Source organism: Thermobia domestica, chromosome 9 (assembly GCF_964235325.1).
Source record: "Thermobia domestica chromosome 9, izTheDome1.hap1.1, whole genome shotgun sequence".
Taxonomy (NCBI): Eukaryota; Metazoa; Arthropoda; class Insecta; order Zygentoma; family Lepismatidae; genus Thermobia; species Thermobia domestica.
Window position 1 is genome coordinate 212,929,087 of NC_137462.1, and position 14,325 is coordinate 212,943,411.

Consider the following 14,325-nt stretch of genomic DNA (forward strand, 5'->3'; position numbering starts at 1 on the left):
GAGACAGCGTCGACATGGTGTTGTAAACGATACTTAAGTAACAAAATACTCTCCCACCAATCATCTGCAAAGTGTGGGCGGTCAAGTAAATCAATGTTATTTGCGTTATGCAGCGTAACAAGTGACATCCTTCAAGTTGTAACTCTTGCATCACTTCAGTAAGGATGATTTGGATAGATGAGTGCAATTTTATGGATGGATACAGCTTCAGTTTCTTGACTATTCCGTGACATATTTTTCACCGAAAAGTGAACAATTTTTCACTAGTGAAGTCAACCGCCAAACTTATGCGGCCTTTGGGTTATACGAATCCCTATTGTACGGACCCTTCCAAAATGCAATATGATGAAAAGTTATGGTTTATTGTGACACCAAAGTCATTGGCCTTCTCATCCTACCTTAACTGCGGAAACAAACCTTGGTATGCCCCAAGATATGGTCATGTCCTTATTTCTGAATGAAGATGGTACATTTTTTTCTCTCTTGTAGTAGTGTAGTACCTCTCTTCCAGGGTGGACTAGTTTAGGGCTAGTGAAAGATGGACTAGTTGGGTGATGCTTTGGGGAGCGGGCGACATTGCCCACCGTATCTTTGCCAATGAAGACAAATTTAATCAAAACCCCTTAATCACAGTGTATTGCCGTGTGTAGAGTAAGTTTATCTCTATGTACTAGGAAGAATACGAATTTGGACTCAATTTATTTTAATTTGTATGCAATGCAGGGAGTTTTAAATACATAATTAATTTACAATATATCTCGAAATGCCCATAAATTTTACAGACAATTCAATGTTCCAATGTGAAAAACGAATTTATTTTATTTTTCTCTATATCGGTTACATAGCCAAGTCTCTTTATAGGAACATGGTTTATGTAATATTTAGCATTAATTGAAAACACGAGATGTGAAGAAATAACCCATCTTCGGAGTATTTGTGGTAACCATTTTAGTATCGATTCTTATTATGTGTATTTCTTATTGCAAAGAGAGTGACTTTAATTGCAATATTTTTAATTTCAGAACGTATGATCCAGCTGAGTATGAACATTTACCAGTATCTACAGAAATTAAAGATTTATTCCAGTTTATCACACGGTGAGTTGCATAGCATATATGTGTGGTTTTATTATAGCTGTTCAAAAAGTAACTTTTCTGTATTTAAAGTTGAATTGTAATAAAAGAAATTACAATATCGTATTAACAATTTTAAATGAACAAGTGAGTTTCGTTGATTCCGAGTTCTGGTTACTGAAATAGGACTACAGAATTCTGTTATGTATCGGTTGTTCTAAAAATGGCGTTCACGGACTACAGAACACTATTCTACAAGTCAAAATAAGGCAAAAATATATATAATTGTATACCTTGTATACCTTTCGGGTCCTCGTATGAGGACGCGAATTGCACTATGTGGCAACATCGCAGATAAAAAAACATAGAGTAAATCTACCAATTCATTAAATAGTTACATTAATTCTCTCTAGATAGCAATTAAATTCGATAGATGTAAACACTAGAACCGCCTATTAGCGTAACAATCGATGTAAGTATTTGATTGATTCCTAGAACAATGCTAATAATTCCAACTTAATTTGCGACGTTGCCACATAGTGAATTTCCGATTTCCCATAGCGGTTGAAGGAGGCCCCGGAGGGTATTTAGGTTATTTCGTTATGTAGCATTTTGTCTTTATTTTGACTTGTAGAATAGCGCTCTGTTGTCTGTGGGCGCCAATTTTAGAACACACACACACACACACACACATATATATATATATATATATATGGAACATGTTCTTTGGATGCTACGTAAATCCATGTTAGAAATAGTTTCTCGCTATTCTTCAGTTATTACTATGTAGATCAATATTGAAACCGGAAATTGACGTCCTTACTACTTCTGGTTTCAGTAGAACACGAGCGACGAAAGCGGGGGCTCGGGGGACACGTCCCCCCAGATTTTAGTCAACTATATTTAAAGAAACTGTATTAGTATGTGTATATATAACTTTTGTCCGAAAGAGGATTTTGATTTTGATTCATCCGAGCCCCCCCCCCTCCTAGATTTAAAAAGTTAACGACGCCAGTGAGTAGAAGGATAAGAGGTGAGATGAAATCTATCCGTGGAATCCTGAATCCATATCATCATTTATCGCCTCCTGTTACCATTTTTGCTACATTGGAATCAATATTAAAACCGGATGTGGCAATACGTCGTAGATTTCTACAATTTCCAGTTTCAATAGAGTCGGAGATGAAATCTTTTTTAGGATTACTGAATTCACATTCTCATTGTATAAACCGTTTTTTCACTATGGCGAATCAGTGTTGAAATCAGAATCATAATTTTGAGCACTTCCGGTTTGAATAGAGGGACAGAAATCGAGATGCCCTCATTTTTATGACGCTGAATCCATATCTGAAACCCATTTCTCGCGATCTCTACTGCTCTTACTCTACGAAAATTATATTGAAACCGGAAGTGGTAGTAGATTTCTGCCACTTCTATTTCTAGTAGAGAGACAAGGGAAGAAAGAATCTATATTTCGGACCTTAGTATGATTTAAAAAAAAAAAACGCTTGTTGACATCTATTACGGTTTTTGTTCTACGGCGATCAACAATTAAAAACGAGAATGATTGATTTCTATCATTTCCTGTTTGAATAGAGAATGAAGAATGGCGGTCGAACCTATTCTTGGGACACTGGATAAATTCCAAAAAGTCACTTTTCGCTATATAAGACTTCTCTTCCTTATGCATAACACAGTTTGGAAGCCTGAAAATATATAGTAAACGCGCTCAAAGCCTTTGTACATTCATTCAAGTAAAGGCTCTTTTATTCACTGAATTGTTTTTTCTTTCTTTCTTTCTTTCTTTCTTCCAACTCCACCTACACTATCCTTTTTACCCTCAAAATTAACATCTATTTCTTGTTAACACTGGTCAGATAATAAATTGAATCTTAGCTGTATATGGTATATTTTCCTTTTTTTCCCGTATGACACACGTGCACTGGTGACCAGAGACGTCACTACTACAAAAAATCTCACCGATTGACAAATTATAGAATGGCTTTTATTACACTTCAGAATATATATACAGAGCGTTCAAAAAGTCTCTATACACCTGAATCGTGGCAAGTCAAAGTCGCATTCAAAGTCACATGAAATAAAATTTTATGCGAAGGTTTGCAACACTGCTATATTATCGCCTTGCGTGAAGTTCCTTTCTTAGATTCCAGTCGGCAAAGTGACGTTGAAGTGATTGTTGTATCTAGTTAGCGGTCTCTGAAACAGTGGTGTTAACTTTGGAACAACGAATATTCCTGGTTGAACATGTGTTCCGTGAACAAGGTGAGTACAAACAGACAGTCAAAGATAAGTTTGCAGCTAGGTTTCCGGATACACCTGTTCCGAATCGTCACACTGTAAGGGCACTGATCGATAAATTTAGAGACATTGGAACGGTAATGGACTATGATCAAAGTGGTAGACCGTCAGTGCTCGATGAAGAAAAATGCTACACATATCGGATGCAATGCAACGTAGTCCCCATAAACCACTTCGAAAACTTGCCCAGGAAGAAGCAATAAGTGTTGGTACGGCACAAAAGGCGGTTCGTAAGAAACTGCGTCTTATCCCGTATAAGGCGAGAGCGGTGCAACAGTTACTTCCTCCCGATAGTGTAAAACGAGTGCAGTATTGTGAATGGTTTACACGGTTTGTTATGGACAAGTCTGACGATGTTTTGGATAATGTTTTTACTTCTGGGGTTATGCAAAGAATTCTGTTTATAAAGGGAACCCTCACACGCTACAAGAACTCGAAACAGCTATTCGAGATTTTGCTCATAGCATTCCACATGAACAACTTGTGAGAGTATTTGAGAACAAGAAGAAACGTGTGCAAGCATGTTTGGAGGCTCATGGGAGACATTTCCAACATTTGCTGTGAAAATGTGTGTTAAAATGAGTGTGTATATGCTACTCCCTGTACATAGTGCTTTTATGCCATAAAATTTTGAGTAAAATAATTTTCTCGTTGCTTTGAATATGTGACAATTCAGGTGTATAAAGACTTTTTGAACGCTCTGTATGTATATATAGTGTGTTCAATTTATCGTGTTCATCTTTTATAACTTTTAAACTAGGAGAGTAGTCAAACGTATTGCCTGAAATATAAAGGGAAAGAAAAGCTGGTCACATATCTTACAACAATACCAGGTGATTAGTGTTGTCAACCCAATAAAAAATTACCCTTTAAAATGGTAAATACACCAGCTTCCTACATATTTTAAATCTGTGAGAGTGAAACGAAAATATATTAAACAAACAATCGAAATACTCTATTTTTTTTTCTAAATAATTTTTTTATTTAATCACAAAATGTATTTAACATACAAAATAGTTTTCAGAAAGTAACTTATTCCTTCCATTTAATATTTTCAATGAATACTCTATGTTGTAAGTAGTTATAAATAAGAATAAGTGAAGATAAAGAAACAGGCGTGTACAGTATCGTAGTATTTTTTTATTCTGAATGCCCTAGCGAATTAGTAATATGAGGGTCAAAGTTACAAATTAATTGATTTGTGCTAAAACTGTTATTTTATAAAGGTATCTACTTAAGTATCACACATCTTATTATGTAGAAAGTTTGCTGCCAAGTAGGTATCATTTACATGTGTAGAGTCTTACTGATTACGCTCGTTTCATTAGATGGACAGGGGATAGAAACGCTAATTGTTTCAGTATTCCTCTTTATAGACATAGTAATTATTAAATTTTTAGGAATTACTACTGAATACCACAGGACGTTTCTACATACATATGACTTTTATAATTTTTCACAATTAGAATCTGTAATATTTTTGACTGCTTCGTGCTGACGAAGTTACAGCGAAGCGATCGAAAATAATGTAACTCCATTGTAGATTTGTAATAATGGAAATCATCAAAGGTATGTGTACATATTTTCATGTAAATTCGTATTGTTGAACGCGAAGAAACGTATTAAGCGGTATTACACTCACATTTTCTGGATAAAGGAATTTTGATTAAAGTAAGTTACAGTACACAAACAACACTTGTTAAACAACTTACAAAGAGTGAAAAAGCTCACCCACTTGTTAAAGCTTACAAATATTGCCTTTATTTTCAGTTTTAGTGTGTAATGCTCTATAAATTATAAGCTTACTTGTACGCGTGTGGTCTACTATACTCTAAACAATGTAAATTATCTTGTGGCAGAAACAAACATAAATCGAAAAGTGCATTCACGTATGTCAGAAGCAGTAATAGAACTTTAAAGAATCATAAAACCTACATAAATTAATTATAACTACAATCGGAATATTTTTTCAAAGGACGCTACGTAAAATTAGCGTATAAAACGCGCATATTTGCCAGAGGCCATTAGTGAATTGGGTAAAACAAATCAAATTGTCGCATTATTCTTCACCACTACAAAGGTTCCACATATGTGTTTTTTGTTCCCACACATAAAAAATAAGATGCGTGATGAGCGATTTGTGACGCCTGAAGCAGCTGTTGACACATTCCGGAAAGCGGTTTCTGAACTTAACTGAACTGAACTGTATTTCTTCAAGCTGTCAAACTGCAGTGAAAAATAAATGATTAAGCTTAAACAAACAATCAAAGACAATTTAAACATAAAAAGGGTCTATTCTGCCAAATTAATAGCGGAACACTAGCGCCAATGTTAGTAGTAATATGCAGAAACTTTTTCTAGCAGCGCTTTTATAAATGAAATCGATATCTTGATGCTTGAAAACTCTGCTCTATTCATTACTCAGAGATCAGGAAAAACACGATTAATGGTTATTCAATATACACAAAAGTACCGATTCAGGACGTTAAGAATATTAAAATGATTTCAAATATATGCAGAAATGTGCGAATATTCTTCGAATATACACTAACTTTCAAAATATGCATTTACATATGCATTTTTTTTTAAATATCCGGGCCCTATTTATCTGATAATCGATGGCTTGGTTATAGTTGTTCTTCCACGAGAGCAATTTCCGTTCATTTTAGTTATGACGGTATGAGAGTAAGAATGCGGTATTACTATAACGATAATAACATTCAAAATAAAAAAGATATAGTATATCACTTTTCTTTGTCTTAAATATTATTCTATAATAATTATGGTATGACTTACCTCTGGAATGTCTCGCACACAAGTAATCATATAGTAATCTCCATGGAATTTTCTTTTTAACTTTTATTGATTATTGAATTATTCCTCGTTGTTGAATGAATAATTTTATTGTTGATTTTTTTAACAGGTATACACCTCAAACGATTGAGCTTGAATACAAATTAAAGCCATTTATTCCCGATTTTATACCAGCTGTTGGTGATATAGATGCATTTCTAAAAGTGCCACGCCCAGATGGCAAACAAGATAATATTGGATTAACTGTTTTAGATGAACCATGCGCAAAGCAAAGTGATTCGGCCGTCTTAGATCTTCAACTACGAGCTGTAGCCAAACAGTCCTCAGCGAAGTCAATAGTAAGTACTTGGTGCAAGTGTTTAGTGATGTGAAATGAACCAGGAACTATTTATCAGACAATTTAGGAAACAGCTGAAAGGTAGAACTAAATGATGAGCCGTTATCAAAGTAATTGTGTAAAGATATAAACTAATAATCACTTAATACATTTAGTTTTGTATCCCTTTATATTTTCTATTCTTTTCAGTTTCGTAATTTCTGTAATGCCAGTGAAGATTATATGGTTCTGAGGTTTAATCCGCTTCATGTATATCAATAAAGATTATATGTCCCATTTTTCCTATCTGCTTTCTTTCTATTACATAATAAATAAATTATTACTTAATAGTGCATAAAGTTTTTTTTTTTTTTAATCAACATGGAACAAAATGAACAATTAAAATAATATTTTTAGTGCAAATATTTGGTACGTGGAAGGTGAGAGAATAGTTGAAGCATTTAAAAATAAGAATAACATGAAACCAAGGTTGTGTGAACTGGAAAATAAACTTTCCCACAACAAACTATAACATAACACCTAGCTGACCTCAATATGTGCATCTGTGATCTGAAAAAACAAAATATCTGGTGACGTTCTGGTGGGCAAATACACGGCTTTTCCAAAACTAAACAAAAAAACAAAAATAACCTTTATATTTGTATACATAAGAATAATATTTATCAAAAAACTATAATTTAAACTTTTTAAGATTCAAAAATATAGTGCCAACTAGTTGTGACAAACAAGGACATTTACGGGTATAAAAAAAAACAGATTTTATAAACCAAGGATCATTCAACGATCATTCATTCGGCTTCCACCATTTGGGATTCACTTCGTTCCATTCAGAGCTTCAATATGAAGTCTCTGAGCAGCTGTCGTCAGGACATTAAGTATAAACTCAGAAAGAAAGTATAACTAATGTATGGTATAGTATAACAAGTCAAAATTATCTATTAGCAATTTACATGCTTTTGTAGTTATTGTATGCTTCTTTCTTTTAATAATGTATTTATATATTGGACTTGTACGTAATTGTTTCTTTTATTCAAAGTATTAATTAATTACATTATGCATTTTCTAATTATTTTTATTCAACCTCTTTTATTCTGTCTGTCACATCTAAATAAAATGCCATGGATCATTTGGCTAATTGTCTCCATATAACAGACAATACACTATAACTCTAATCCCACTATACTACCCGTTCCGTTATTGTAATATATTAATACACTTTACCCATTACACCGTTCTGAATCAATTTTATTTATTTTTTTATATATGTTATTTTACTACTTACATGTACTTTTTCTACCACTTTTCTATAACATTAGTAATTCGTCTAAGCTTTTCTTTTCCATCCGTTTGCCTCTGTTTCTCCATTTACTCCTCTCCTGTAGTAACTTTTGTTAGTATAATCGTAAAACAGTGTACCTTACGAATTTTCTATCGTTTGTCTGAAACATCTATGTAATTTTCCATTTCGAAAAGGAAGCAAAGGAGAGAAAGAAATATTCCCGAGAAGTAAGAGAAGTAGTTATTATTATTATTGACCATGCTTAGATATATATATATATATATATATATATTTATCGAGAAAAGATTCTTACTTATCTATTGTCTATAACCTTTAATGTTTTATTATTGTAGGTAGTGAAAAAGATTGAAAGTGCAGAAAAGAACACGAAATCAATTGATAAATGGATTAAAGATATAAGTGATCTGCACAGAGCCAAGCCGCCACCAACTGTACATTACAGCAAGTAAGTGTTAATACAATTCTTTTGTGAATATAAGTACAAGTTTTTGTCTCCAATTACTCTGATTTCTGTTCCTACCATTGATCGTGTAATATCGATTTTTTAAGTTCATTAATTGCAAAGGCAGTTAAGTTCAGTGTTCCATAAACGAATAAGTGTAAAATGTCTCATTCATTTTTGCTTTTATATATCTATCAATGTTTATAATACACTTTGTAACAAAAGGCTTTCATTTTAAAAATAGTTGACGTGATGAAAGTGAAACTGTTAACAAATGCATATACGGTATAAGGGGCTATCTTATGTAGTATAGTCGTCATAGTTACCAATAGAAGATAAACAGTTTGAATCTACAAAGATGTTTTAACGTAATAATTGAATTATGTGACATATTAAAGAAAATTAGAACTGTACTGAATATTTGTATTCTTTCTTGGTACACAAACATTCCGATTCGGGACGTTAAGAATGTCAAAATGATTCGTTACTTCAAATATGTGCAAAAATATGCAATATTCTTAAAATATACATTAACTGTCAAAAGATGCGTTGGCATGTTTTTAAATATTCAGGCCCTATTTATCTGATAGTCTATGGTCTGGCTATAACTGCTCTTCCTTTTTTTTTTTTTTTTTTTTTTTTTTTTTTTTTTTTTTTTTTTGAAAAAATCGTAACTGAATTAAACGTAAGTGCAATGAGGAAGTTTTCGAGTCCGGATTGTTATTCACACAGGTATTAACTTAGTTTCTTCCTTATCTGTTCTTAATTTATTTTCACTTATACCTTAAGCTCGGAACAAACCAAAGCAAATAAATTCATTATCTTAATAAATTAAAATGATATACTTGATAGATGCACGTCTGTATATCTACTGAAAGTGACTATGTTTGTGACTCTTAATCTCTTGAACCGCTCGACCAATCTCGCTCAAATCTCTGACATAAATACCGTTCTGGCTCGGGAGTGTTTTAGCTATTCACTTTGACGGTAGACCTTAGGGGGGAGGGGAATTATAAAAAAAAAAAATAACAATTAATAACTCTTGAACCAAACGACTGATCTCGATCGAACCTTCAACACAGGTAAGGTTCGGGCCTGGGATGTTTTTTTATCATTTCACTTTGATGGAGCAACGTAGAGAAGGAGGGGGAGATATACTAAAATAAATATATTTAAAAATGAAAGTGACTATGTTCGTGAGTTAATAACTCTTGAACCACCCGATCGATCTCAATCAAATTTCAATACAGATGAGGTTCGGACCTGGGAAATCTTTTATCATTTCACTTTGACGATAGTGGGGGCGCGGTGGCTCAGTGGTAGAGCGTTCACCTCCGGTGCTTGGGGTCCCTGGTTCGATCCCAGCTCGCGCCGTGTGGACTTTGTGGTGGACAAACACCGTGCTCGTGGGTTTTCTCGGAGCTCTCCCGTTTCCTCCCACTTTCTTCATTCCACCATTTTCATTCATCTCTCATCATCACCGTCTCCTTTAGCCTACCGGCATAAGCGTGGGACGTAAAACTTAGATTTCATTTTTTTCACTGTGACGGTAGATCTTAGGGAGGGGAGGAGGGGAAATATATGAAAATGAATAAAATTTAATAACTCTTGAACCACCTGACCGATCCCGATCAACTTTCAACATAGCTAAGGTTCGGGCCTGGAATGTTTACGTCATTTAACTTTGACGGTGCAACGTAGGAGAAGGGGGGAGATATATGTGGAAAAAAAATAAAAATAAAAATAAAAGTGACTGTGTTTGTGACTTCATCACGGTTAAACCATCCGACCGATCTTAACCAAATTTTCAGCATAGATGAGGTTCGGACCTGGAGTGGTTTTTATCATATCACTTTTACGGTTGAACTTAGGAAAGGGGAAGGGGAGGGGAGAGATCTATAAAAATAAATAAAATTTAGTAACTCTTGAATTACCCGACCGATCTCGATCAAATTTTCAACATAGATGAGGCTCGGGCCTGGGATGGTATTTATCTATTTACTTTAACGATAGAACGTAGGGGAGGGGAGAGAGGAGTTAAAAAGTAAATAAAACTTAATAACTCTTGAACCAAACGATGAACCTTTATCAAAATTTTAACATAGATGAAGTTCGGGTCTGAGATGTTTTTTATCATTTCACTTTGACGGTAGAACTTAGGGAAGGATGATTAGAGGGGGAGATATCTAAAAATAAATGAAACTTAATAACTCTTGAACCACTGTACCGATCTCGATCAAATTTACAACCTGGATGAAGTTTAAACCTGAGATGGTTTTTGTCATATCACTTTAACGGTGTAACTTAAAGGTGGGGGAGGGGAGAGACATTTAAAAATGATCGAAAATGACCGATATTCAGGGTGTCGAATTCAGTTTTCGGGGTCACCAAGATGAACAGTGCCACTTCTGATGCTGTTTAAATCCAAATTCAGCCCCGCAACTTGGGGGAGGAGGGAGATATTTAAAAATGATCAAAATGAGAAGTATCAGTGTCGAATTCATAGTTTTCGGTGTCGCTGAGATGGACAATGACACTTCCGATGTCGTGCCCCGCAACATGGGGAGGGGGATATATAAAAATCATCGAAAATGACCGATATGAACGAGTGCTTCAGTAATAGTAAAAAGTGACTGACTAACGGAACATATTATTATTTTTTCTTAATTTAACCCAGTGAAGCGGGTAATTGATGCTAGTATATATATATATATATATATATATATATATATATATATATATATATGTGTGTGTGTGTGTGTGTGTGTGGTGTGTGTGTATAAATATACAGGGTGCGGAAAAAGTTCCGAACGGTTCAATATCTCGCGAAATATAAAGATCAGCAAAATAAAAATAATATGTGTAAAATAGTTTTGAAAAAGTTATACAGTGATACCAAACGCAAAGCCCTATCCCCAACCTGTTGGAGGGTATGGGGAGTAACTTTAAAATTTTAACCCCACACTTTTTATTCCACATTTGGATTCTCGAAAAAAAAGTGACAGTGAATTGACCCAAAAATGAAACCAGTGCCTTCACGGACGGCATTTGAATCGACACACAAAAAAAGTGAGCGTCAAAACGTTATGAAAATGTTGCCTCTCAGTATCGTAAACTGTGGCCATACGGTTTGCGTACTGGACTGCGGAATCAGAGGCTGTGAGTTCGATTCCCGCGTACAGTAATATTTTTATGTGATTTTTAATACCCAAATAATGAATTCATACATTTAAACTTCGATAAAAATTTGTCTATATTTATTCTTGTTGTAAATAACCACATAAACTCTAACCCCATTACTAAGAACTACTTCATAAAGCTAGTTTTCAAAACAATTGTCAAAATTTGTATTCTATGTAACTTCAAAAAAGTACTTATTGAAGTTAAAACGTATGGAACTTATTTGGGGAAATAAAAGAAAAAAGTTTGCCTTGAACGGGGATCGAACTCAGAACCCCACACTCCGCAATCCAATACGCTAACCGTACGGCCACAGAGCACGGGACAGACAATTAGCATTTTCGTAACGTTTTGGGACACCAACTTTTCTTGTGTGTCGATTCAAGCACCATCTGCGAAGTCACTGTTTTCAATTTTGGATCAAATCACTGTCACTTTTTCTGGAGAATCCAAATGTGCAATAAGAAATAGGGGTTCCCATTTAAAATTTTAACCCTTTCCGGATCCTGGCTTTTTGAGCTATTTTTTAGACTTTCAGTCAAGCAGCTACTGTATCGACACTATTTATCCTAGGATCATGGTTCATACCTCATTCTCTTCAGAATAGAGCTGGCTTTCAAATGGTACCACTTGCATGCTCATATCATATACCAGAAGCGGGAAAAAATGTCAAAGTGAAAGTTTCGGAGGGAATTTTTTTTCTCGAACTTTGGCCCCCCTGGACCCCCCCCCTGTGTCAACGTACCCATCTAAAAAAAATCTGAGAAATAGTACTTGGTATACTGAATGTGTGTGCCAAATTTCAAGTTTCTATCTTAAATAGTAAGGGAGGGAGAAATTTTATCAAAATTTCCCACCATGCCCCAAATTACCACAAAACACTATGATCTCAGGGGAAAAAAATCCTGAGACATCTTTAATTACCCTAGGGTCATGTATCGCCCATATTCTCTTCTGAATAGAACTGCCTTTCAGGCGGTACCATTCACATGTCTCCATCATGTATCTAAGGCGGGAAATTGCAGAAAAAAGGGATTTTTTGGTCTAAATTTCCCTTTTTTCAACTTTTAGCTCCTCTGGACCCCCCTGTTTTAACGCAGAAATCTGAAAGAAAATCTGTTAAATACTACTCGGTGGACTGAATGTTTGTACACAATTTCAATCTTCTAGGTGCAAAAATAAGCCTGCCAGAAAAAAAAATTCAGAAATTTCCCCATGTTACCCTATACAGAAGTATATTTTGAAAAAAATCACTGAGACGTCCCTAATTACCCTAGAATAATATTTCGACCGTCATTCTCTTCAGAATGGAACTGCCTTTCAGACGGTATGACTCATGCGTCTCCATCATGTATGTGAGACGGGAAAATCCTGAAAAACGGGATTTTTTGTCTAAAAATCCCTTTTTTCAGCTTTTTCCCCCTCTGGACCCCCTGTTTTAACGCAGAGATCTGAAAAAAATCTGATAAATACTACTAGGTAGGCTGAATGTTTGTGCACAATTTCAATCTTCTAGGTGCAAAAGTAAGCCCGCCAAAAAAAATATACCCACCATGTCCCATTTTTCCCTATATAGAAGTATATTTTTCAAAAAATCCCTGAGACGTCCCTAATTACTCTAGGACAATGATTCGATCGTCATTCTCTTCAGAATGGAACTGCCTTTCAGACGGTATGACTCACGTGTCCCCATCATGTATGTGAGGCGGGAAAATGACGAGAAACGGGATTTTGGGGGTAAAAATATCCCTTTTTTCACCCCTTTGCCCCTCTGGTTCCCCCCCTATTTTAGCACTGACATCGGAACAAAAAATCTGGTAAATACTACTCAGTGGACTGAATGTTTGTGCAAAATTTCAATCTTCTACGTGGAAAAATAAGCCCGCCAAAAAATATTGAACATAGGCTTAGAAAATGAGAAAATAAATTTTTGACTTATGACGTCATCACCTCCTATGTCTAGACGCAGGAAGGTCTGAAACCATACGTAATGTCTTCTACAAGGCCTCTGGACTTGGAAAACAAAAACAAAAAAAACAAAACAAAAAAAAAAAAACCGGACGAAAAAGCTCAAATAGAAGAGAAATAACGCAATGTACCATGAAAAACGCGTATGGTACAAAATTGTACCATAGGATCCCCAAAGGGTTAAAGATACCCCCGTACCCTCGAACGGGGTGGGGATAGAAGGTTGCATTTGATATCATTAAATAGGTTTTTCAAAACTATTTAACACGTGTCATTTTGGTTTGCTGATGTTTATACTTCGCGAGATATCGGATCGTTCCGGGACTTTTTCCGCACCCTGTATATTACGCACAAAAATATACTTTAAGAAGATTGTTCGTAGTCCGTAGTTCGAAAAAAGAAAATTTATGTATCAATATTTGTACTATCAGTGTTGGTGACACAATCCACTGGACTAACTTTGGTGTTTAGCTTCGCGTTTTTCTGTTTGTTTGTTTGTTTGTTTGTTTCACTTTTTGTGTGTGTGTGTTTGTATGGTGTAAATGTTAATGTTCTGTATGAAGGTTGAACGGGCATAAATATAGTATATAACTATCAATATGGAGTGATGGATTCTGACTGACTTGAAATTTTGAGTTACCAATTTTTTCGGTAGTTTGGACATGCCTCTAACTGTTCTTCGATATCCTCCTCCTCTCATTCGTCAAATTATTTTGTTGTGTCTTCAATTTTATTAGCTTGTATCCGCCAATTTACGGTGCTCGAATGTCTGTGTTTCGAAATACATGATTTCTTTAAATTTCGCACTTTCTCGATAAAATTTTCTGAAATTTCTGTTGGAGACATTTCGTCTTGTCCGTGCTTTTGAAGAGGCTCACATGGATGTGCAGAA

At 35.0% G+C, this 14,325-nt stretch overlaps 1 protein-coding gene across 3 annotated transcripts in view; it reads left to right on the forward strand.

Moving 5' to 3' along the window:
- IFT46 (intraflagellar transport 46) overlaps positions 1-14,325 on the forward strand; it is a 41,907-nt gene that overhangs the window by 9,989 nt on the left and 17,593 nt on the right. For all 3 annotated transcript variants that reach the window (XM_081725834.1, XM_081725833.1, XM_081725832.1), the window contains exons 4-6: positions 1,023-1,097; positions 6,316-6,544; positions 8,176-8,288. In XM_081725834.1, the coding sequence (XP_081581960.1) occupies positions 1,023-1,097; positions 6,316-6,544; positions 8,176-8,288 (417 nt within the window). The remainder of the gene's footprint in view (positions 1-1,022; positions 1,098-6,315; positions 6,545-8,175; positions 8,289-14,325) is intronic.